An 8,757-nucleotide genomic window follows, 5' to 3' on the forward strand; every position below is an offset into this window, starting at 1 on the left:
GTGGGTGGAGACATCAGCCCTCCTGCCTGCTCGCGGAGATATAAAGGGGGACTTGCTGTGTTTGCTCCACACTTTCTTCGAGTCCAGACTCTAGAAAATAACCTAAAATGAGCGGAAGAGGCAAAACCGGAGGCAAAGCCCGCGCCAAGGCAAAGACCCGCTCCTCTCGTGCCGGGCTCCAGTTCCCAGTCGGTCGTGTTCACAGACATCTGCGCAAAGGCAACTATGCGCAGCGTGTCGGTGCCGGAGCCCCCGTCTACATGGCGGCTGTGCTGGAGTACCTGACCGCTGAGATCCTGGAGCTGGCTGGAAACGCTGCCCGCGACAACAAGAAGACCAGGATCATCCCCCGTCACCTGCAGCTGGCTGTCCGCAACGACGAGGAGCTCAACAAGCTGCTGGGCGGAGTGACCATCGCTCAGGGCGGCGTGTTGCCCAACATCCAGGCTGTGCTGCTGCCCAAGAAGACCGAGAAGCCCGCCAAGAAGTAAACCTGGAGATCTGCTGACTGCTGAAAACCAACCAAAGGCTCTTTTAAGAGCCAAACACTCCTCATAAAGGGCAAACATCCTCATGATACATTATATTATATTGTGTAGTCGTAATAATATGAAAAATAATCATAATAAATTTTTAATAAATATGATGGTTGTTTGTCTCAACAATCTCAGTAATCAACATTTAAAACAAGATCATCTAGTCTTAATGTGCACACATCATACTTAACATAATGATCAGTACACGAGCTTTACACACCCTTTGAAAGCTTATACTAGTTATAATCAACGTGGAGATTTGCTGAACACTGCTAAAAGCTATAATGTTTAATAGCGATTTAGAGAGGAGGGTAGTATGGCCATAATCATGTTACATCAGTTATTGTTATGGTTGTCATCTGTTCATCCAACTTTTTAATCATGACGAAATTGTCCTAATACAATTACAGACCTGCAGACTGCTGGAAACCAACCAAAGGCTCTTTAACACTCCTCATAAATAGCAAACATCTTCATGTCTGATACACTGTCGTTAACTCAAATTATATTTAGCATGTAAACAAAATGTTTAATATTTAAATAAATCTACAATATATGTAATTATTTACCAGATTTGCTGACCGCTGCTAAAAGCTGTAATTTTAAACTGATTTAGAAAGGAGGGTAGTTGTTGATCTTAGTTGGCTGGTTAAGTGGATGAATATTTTTGAGATCTTTTTGATCTGTTTGATTTGACCTACATATCAATCATGATGCAATTGTCATAATACATTTACAGTTCAACATCATCCTGAGTGATTTTCTGTATTTGATGCTCAGTTCAGACCATGTTGACTCTGCTGCTCACATTCACTTCAGCTGAAAAACTGAAAATATAAAGAAAATATAAGAAAATAGGAAATGAAGATTAAACTGGCAGGATGTGAGAATGACTGACTTGATATCATATAAATAACTGCAGTCAGTTTTCATTTTTACACATAACCACCTATAAGTGGAGGAACAAAAGAGCTCCCTCTCCTGCCAAACTGTGACTTCATGTTAATAGTTGTATTCTATCTTAAACATAAGAACACTTCTGAATAAAAAACAAAAGTCACAGTTTCATCAGTTTGTGCAGCATATGAGACACTATCTGGTTAAACATATTAAAACTGGGATGATGCTCTTTACAGAAAGATGTGTGGCTCTTAAAAGAGCCTTTGATCAAGTTCACATGTTGAGACTGATGACAGCTCACTTCTTCTTGGCTGCTGCCTTCTTGGCTTTGGGTTTGGCGACCTTCTTTGCGGGAGCTTTCTTGGCTGCAGGAGCCTTTTTGGCCACTTTCTTGGGGCTCTTGGTGGCCTTCTTGGGGCTCTTGGCTGCTTTCTTGGCCGCCGCGGGCTTCTTGACCTTCTTGGGAGATTTCTTAGCGGCTGCTGTCTTCTTGGCTGCCGCTGTCTTAGGCTTCTTAGCCGCTGCGGGTTTCTTAGGGCTCTTGGCGGGCTTCTTGGCTTTAGGAGCGGCTTTCTTTACGGGCTTCTTGGCCTTGGTTTCAACCGTCTTGCTCATTTTGAACGAGCCGGAGGCCCCGATCCCCTTGACCTGGACCAGAGTCCCCTTGGCCACCAGGCTCTTGATGGCGGTCTTGACGCGGGCCTTGTTCTTCTCCACATCGTAACCTCCGGCAGCCAAAGCCTTCTTGAGGGCGGCTGCTGACACGCCGCTCCGCTCCTTGGATGCGGCCACAGTCTTAACGATGAGCTCGCTGACGCTGGGGCCAGCCTTCTTCGGCTTGGAAACTTTCTTCTTTGCGGCTTTAGCCGGGGCGGCGGCGGGAGCTGGAGCCTCTTCTGCCATTGTTTCTTATAGGTTCAGATTCAACACGAAACTAACAGAGTCTGAGTCAACTGTTGGAGAGTCTGAGGCAGGAGGCTGCACTTAAACACACCATGAGAACCGCGGAGACTCAATCCAGCTGCTGGTTGCTCTGTGCAGTGTGAATGTCTGACACTTGTGTTTTCTCTTAGTGATAAAAGAGTGAAAAATCAGTGTGTGACAAGTGCTGAAGGCTGACAGTGAAGGCAGCAGATAGCGGACATGTGTCTCTTCATATTGAAGTCATGTAGAGTTCTGATGTCTTCTGCTTTTTCTTTGTGGAGCAAACAAACCTCACCTGTTCACCGCCGTGGACGGCACTGCTCAGCGACTTTTCTCTCTCATTTCTCTCCTAAAGTGCCGTAAAATACATCCGAGCTCCACCAAAACCACTTTTCCAGCTGGCTCACATGTTTGTTCACAGACTCAAAGTAAAAACATCCCTCTGTTGCTGATCAGTTTGTAATAATATGAAGCGATTCTGGTCGCAGCAAACACACTGATGAGGCTCATGATGCAGTTTAGCCAGACTTCCTGTCAGAGCTGCTCTGTGGCTGCGAACATTTCTTCTCTTATTCTGAGGACTGTTTTTAATTTAAATACAATAAAGTCTTAAATAAAATATAGTAAGTGAGAATAAAATAAAGTCGATGTCTTCTGTTAATGTAACATCTGCCTCTTGCATGTTACATTAAATACATCATTTGAGCTTTAAATGGTCACTATGTCTAATAGCAAAATCTTGGAAAATAGAACATAATTTTGTCAGTAATTTTACCTTCATTTAATAGTTGTAAGGTGAGCATATTTGTGTTATTTGCACATTTGTATGCTGTTATCTTATATTTCATATTTAATATTAGGCTACACAGTATCCAAGGTAACCATGCAGCTATAAAGCATCACTGGGGGAACAAGTCAGACCAGGTGAGACCTGTAAATATGAATGTATAGCTGATCTGAGAGAGAGTTTATTACTAATTATAACTATATTGACATTCAGAGTGATTATCTATGTGAACTGAATCATCTCTATCAATAGTGTCTTTTATATAATCTGTAATATAGTAAGTCTTTGATCCTGGTCAAGGTTCGACCGTTGGCCTTGTGATTTGTTATTTAACGGTTATTAAGCTTCGTCACAGAAATCGTTCATTAGTACAGTAAGTTTCCTTTGATTATGATTTTATTTACATTAAATAGTTTTACTGAGACCGGGCTTGTATCCTCCAGATCCCGAAGTGCTTAAACAGTAATCATTGAATCGACATCGGAGCGTCTGTGTGTGTTCGTTGGAGTCAACTACTTACTGTCAGCCGTTAGTCCAACATCATCATCATCATCATCACAACACATGGCAGAGACTGTAGGCTGTCACTATTATCAGCAATACAAAAGAAACTTAACGAGGGCATTATAAACTGTGAGGTTAATATAATCCCCTGTTACATTCATGAACAAACATAGTTCTAAAGACTCGTACAAATAAGTTCAAAGAGAGTTTGAGTATAAGACGAGTCCACAGCTGACAGAACATGTTCAATACTAAATGAGTTGGATAAAACTCAGATGTATCACGTAGATAGAACCGAATAAAAGGACACGATGAAGCTCATGATGCCTCTGCACACATGTCTGCTACTGCTTCCTCTGAGAAAAGCTGTGGAGGAGGGTAAATCTCTGGTTCAGTGGCCACAAACACAAGGTGGGGGGGTCTGAGACACACAGTGTGCCGGTGTGATAGATTTACACAGTCAGTGGACCAGACGCTGTTTCATCAGACACTTTCCCTGAGAATGTTCTATTTTTTTTTAAAAATACAGAAGATCTTTATTAAATTTCACATAGTTATAATTCACAAACAAACAGTAATTTACATTAACAATAAAGTGCAACCAGTGCCAAAGTGCAAAACATCAATTAAGTGCATAAAGTCCAGTAATCCTGTTTAAAGTGCTGTCAGATCATAAGTCCAGTATGTTCCAGGTGAGATGCTCAGATTTGTCAGTAATTATCTGTTTAACTACGATGTCGCTGTAGATCACAGTCTGTTGCATTATCAACACAGATAATCAATTGTATCAGTTCTGTGTGTTTAGATAGCAGTTTATCATCAATAATACAATACATGACAGTTCTGCAATTTAAATTAAAGACACCAACAGCTTTCAGTTTGTCACAGACTTCGTGAGCTCTGTAACAGTCCATTAAGAGAAGCTGCTGTGTCTCATCATCATTGCAGAAGATCATTGGACATTTTTTTGTAGTAACATAACAACTCCAATAACTCTAAGAATGTTCTCAGTAATATACGTCATGTGTTGTGAACTTCCATTGTAGATCTATAAGCTGCTGCCTGAATTTGCTCAATGAGAAGCCAGTTTTTCTTTAAAACTCTGAGCAGAAGAAACATTAGATGCGCAAAACTTGGTTTCTTTTCTAATGTTACATTGTTCTGTTGTCTTACAGACCAGTAAAAGTCATCTTATTGATATTTCTTTTCTCTTGTCTTTATTTGCATATTTAGTATTGAAGTAATCCAAAAGTAACAGAAAGTAATAAGTTACATTACTTTAATATTGTGATACTTGGATAAGGCTACTGACGGCATTTATTAACAGGTATCTATAGAGCTCTACATGGTCAGACACTGCTGTAGGTCTCCAGCAGGTCTCTGAGCTCCTCTGATCAGGGTTCGCTGGTTGTTCCTCAATCTAGACTTAAAATTAAAGGAGACTGACTTTGTGGTTGTGGCTCGTAAACGTTGGAATTCTCTCCCTTCGGACTTAAGATTTGTGGACACTTTAAAAAGCAGCTGAAGACCCATTTGTTCAGACTTGTCTTTGTGTAATTTTCTATTTTCTATTTATTACTGTTTTTTATTGTGTTTTATGTCTGTATGTGTGTTTATGCTTTATATCCTCTGTGAAGCAGTTTGTGAGGCCTCTGCTACATAGATAAAGTTACTGAGAGAAAGCAGATATATGACACAGAGGGCATTTTCCTTCGCGTGGACTCAACTCAATTCTACTTCCAAATAGAACAGAAATATCAAAGGTAAAGCAGAAAACACATTTTTACTCATCGCCATTTCGGGGCCTGTTCTTCAATTTTCTTCACAAAAATTAGAAAAAAAAGAGAAAAAAAGAAGAGAATTGAAGAACCAACTAAGACAAAATGAGACATAAGACCACTTACTATGAATAGAAAAGGGTGTAAACCCTGAGCTTTCCCTCCAAGATCATGATCTTCTAGTTCTGGATGCAACACCTGAGATGAAAATACTCATCAGCTCCATCCAACAATTTAATGGTTAAAGGATGAATTCATAAACAATAATCATATACTCATATCCTTTATACCTTGAAGCATCAAATTATAATAAGAAAAAGAGGGAAATTTTTACTATGAAGTACAAAGATTCAGTTTACATCAACTTTATTTGAGTCATTTAGACAACAGAAGCTTCATATTAGTCAAAAGGCTTAATATATTAGTCAAAAGGCTTAATAGAAACACTTCTGATAAAAGTGAAAATATTTCACTTTTACTGACATTGCAAGCTTGTTAATGAAGGCTATTTAATTTGTAGCATAAAGATAAAATCCATGAAGCTCAACAAATTCATGCTGTTGTTCCGTTGGTGGCGCTAAAGCAGAAAAAGAGTCACAACCAACATAATGATCCGTAGAAGAAGCTGCAGCGCGCCCCTGTCTTCAATCACGTCCTCAACTCGGAAATAAATAGCTGGGTCTCAGACAAATGAAACACTCGAAAAGAAAGTACTCGACTAGTGAAAATGAGCGGAAGAGGAAAAGGAGGAAAGGGACTCGGTAAAGGAGGCGCCAAGCGTCACCGTAAAGTCCTCCGTGATAACATCCAGGGAATCACCAAACCCGCCATCCGCCGTCTGGCTCGCCGTGGTGGAGTCAAGCGTATCTCCGGTCTGATCTACGAGGAGACCCGCGGAGTGTTGAAGGTCTTCCTGGAGAATGTCATCCGTGATGCCGTCACCTACACCGAGCACGCCAAGAGAAAGACCGTGACCGCCATGGATGTGGTTTATGCTCTCAAGAGGCAGGGACGCACTCTGTACGGCTTCGGAGGTTAAAGTCATCCACCATTACAACAAAACAAAGGTCCTTTTAAGGACCAAACACTCACTCTGAGAGCTTTTACCTCCACAAATCTAACTAGCTTAATGTTTTGAAGAAATATTTTTTATTTTCTCATTTTTTTTTATACACACACACACACACGTATGGGAAGAATATACACAGGTGGACATAAGCTACTTTTTTTTTTTTTTTTTTTTTTTGTTCTCCCTGGTTTAATGTTTAGAATGGATGTTGATGTATACAACAACCATGCTGTCAGAGTATGGGTAAAGTTTACTCATTTTGTTATATTCCCTTTATATTTGCTGATGGAAAATAAGAGTTGTTGTTGTGGAGTTGGTTTACTTTTTTTTTTTGACACATAAAAGATTAAATGAATATCAGTAACTTTGTGTTCATGTCCTACACATGTTCCAACAAAAAACATGGTGGAAATATTTCATATTTAGAGGCTTTTGGATAGCAGGTGTGTTTAATTAAAGTGATTTTAAAGGGGCTATATGATAAAGAATGGTGTACATATATATAAAATATATATAAGCTGCTTCACTCCTCTGCACTTCAAAAGACTCAATTAAAAACATTTACACAAACACTTGATTTATATACACACATTTTACTGTATACATAGTTTATCATGTATGAATATGGCACTAATTAAATGTTGATCACTTACACTTCCTGTTTGAAACTGAACACCAAGTATTGAAATGGTTTAGATATTGTGTTGACTAAAAAGATTCAGAACAAAACATTTTCATGAGCACTTGTTATAATATACATAATTTGTCATGCATGGATGTATTCCGCTGATGTTGGTATTTATACTTTATTGCAATTGACTGAAAACCATACACATTGAAATAAGCAGTTTGAGTAGAATTTGTATTATAGTTATATATACACACACACACACACACACTAAACAATTATAGTAGAGAAATCAGTGTGAGACAGAAATAAGGAGGCAGCAGAGTGACAGGAATAAAGCTCTCAGGTGAAGGTGTGGGTGGTCCTGAAAAGGACCTTTGACTTGTTGGGACTAGGAGCAGGTTTACTTGGAGCTGGTGTACTTGGTGACGGCCTTGGTGCCCTCAGACACGGCGTGTTTGGCCAGCTCACCGGGCAGCAGCAGGCGGACGGCGGTCTGGATCTCCCTGGAGGTGATGGTGGAGCGTTTGTTGTAGTGAGCAAGGCGGGAAGCCTCACCGGCGATGCGCTCAAAGATGTCCCCCACGAAGGAGTTCATGATGCCCATGGCCTTGGAGGAGATGCCGGTGTCGGGGTGGACCTGCTTCAGCACCTTGTACACGTAGATGGCGTAGCTCTCCTTCCTGGTCTTCCTCTTCTTCTTGCCGGTCTTGGTGGCTTTAGACACGGCCTTCTTGGAGCCTTTCTTCGGTGCTTTAACTGGATCAGGCATGATTTCGTCGTTGAATTTTCTCAAACGAATATCATCAACAACTCCAAACGGCGTTTAAATATCCATCTGATGCAAACTTCACTGCGTCGTTGCTCGCACACGATTGGTTGATTTCTTGTAAGCGAGACGGGGCATGCGCAAAACAATCTACACTGCGGACGTAGTTGAAGACGGTCAGCGCGAATTTAGCTGAAGGCGCCAAACTCAGCAGCAACCTCTCCCCTCTTTCTTTCCTTTTTGTTGTTTTTTCTTTTTTTTAACGTATTTAATCGACATGATCTTTAAATTCAAAGTGCTTTGACAAGTAAAAGCAGCTTTGCAGGATGACTTTCACATCTTCTTAAAGATAAAAAACAAAATCTCTTCATCACAGCAAGCAGTTTTGTGGATTGAGAGATTACATCTCAGGCAAAATTAGTCAATCTGGATTAAAATTTAACTAACAAACAAGATGACCAACAGTCACATATGGATGTTATGACATGAATACTTCATCTCCATGATAGAAAGAAGAAGACATCAGATAACGTGAGTCAGATACAGCTTCTCTCTCTCTGTCTCGTTGCTAATTTCATCTCTGATGGTTAAATGTCTCTCTGTGTGGCTGTTGTGTGAATTTATCTCCTTAACAAAAATGCAGCAGAGATATATATATAATGTGTTGTGGGTAGTTTGCTTGTTGAAGTTACAGTAAGCTGTCTGGACTCACTCATTCATGTGGAATTGATCCCGTTTTTAATTGAGTGGTTGCTCAGTCATCTGTTGATGTTGTATGATTAGTGAATGAGTGCAGGAGGTCTGGCTGCTTGCTTCTGACAGTTTCTTTAGTTCATTTTTAAGCTGAGCCGTATATTGAGTA

General features: G+C 40.4%; 3 protein-coding genes and 1 pseudogene across 3 annotated transcripts; 2 read left to right on the forward strand and 2 right to left on the reverse strand.

Moving 5' to 3' along the window:
* The first annotated feature begins 4 nt into the window (after nucleotides 1-4).
* LOC137180240 (uncharacterized) overlaps nucleotides 5-8,757 on the forward strand; it is a 12,400-nt pseudogene continuing 3,647 nt past the window's right edge.
* Nucleotides 487-2,379, reverse strand: LOC137180233 (histone H1-like). The gene has a single exon (XM_067585537.1). It carries the CDS (start codon nucleotides 2,337-2,339, stop codon nucleotides 1,734-1,736), a length of 606 nt encoding a protein of 201 aa, XP_067441638.1. The 5' UTR covers nucleotides 2,340-2,379; the 3' UTR covers nucleotides 487-1,733.
* On the forward strand, nucleotides 6,117-6,517 carry LOC137180238 (histone H4). Its single transcript, XM_067585543.1, has one exon. The coding sequence runs from the start codon at nucleotides 6,157-6,159 to the stop codon at nucleotides 6,466-6,468; it is 312 nt and encodes a 103-aa protein (XP_067441644.1). The 5' UTR covers nucleotides 6,117-6,156; the 3' UTR covers nucleotides 6,469-6,517.
* On the reverse strand, nucleotides 6,816-7,935 carry LOC137180237 (histone H2B 3-like). Its single transcript, XM_067585541.1, has one exon. The coding sequence runs from the start codon at nucleotides 7,896-7,898 to the stop codon at nucleotides 7,530-7,532; it is 369 nt and encodes a 122-aa protein (XP_067441642.1). The 5' UTR covers nucleotides 7,899-7,935; the 3' UTR covers nucleotides 6,816-7,529.

This window comes from Thunnus thynnus, chromosome 3 (genome assembly GCF_963924715.1).
Source record: "Thunnus thynnus chromosome 3, fThuThy2.1, whole genome shotgun sequence".
NCBI classification, from domain to species: Eukaryota; Metazoa; Chordata; class Actinopteri; order Scombriformes; family Scombridae; genus Thunnus; species Thunnus thynnus.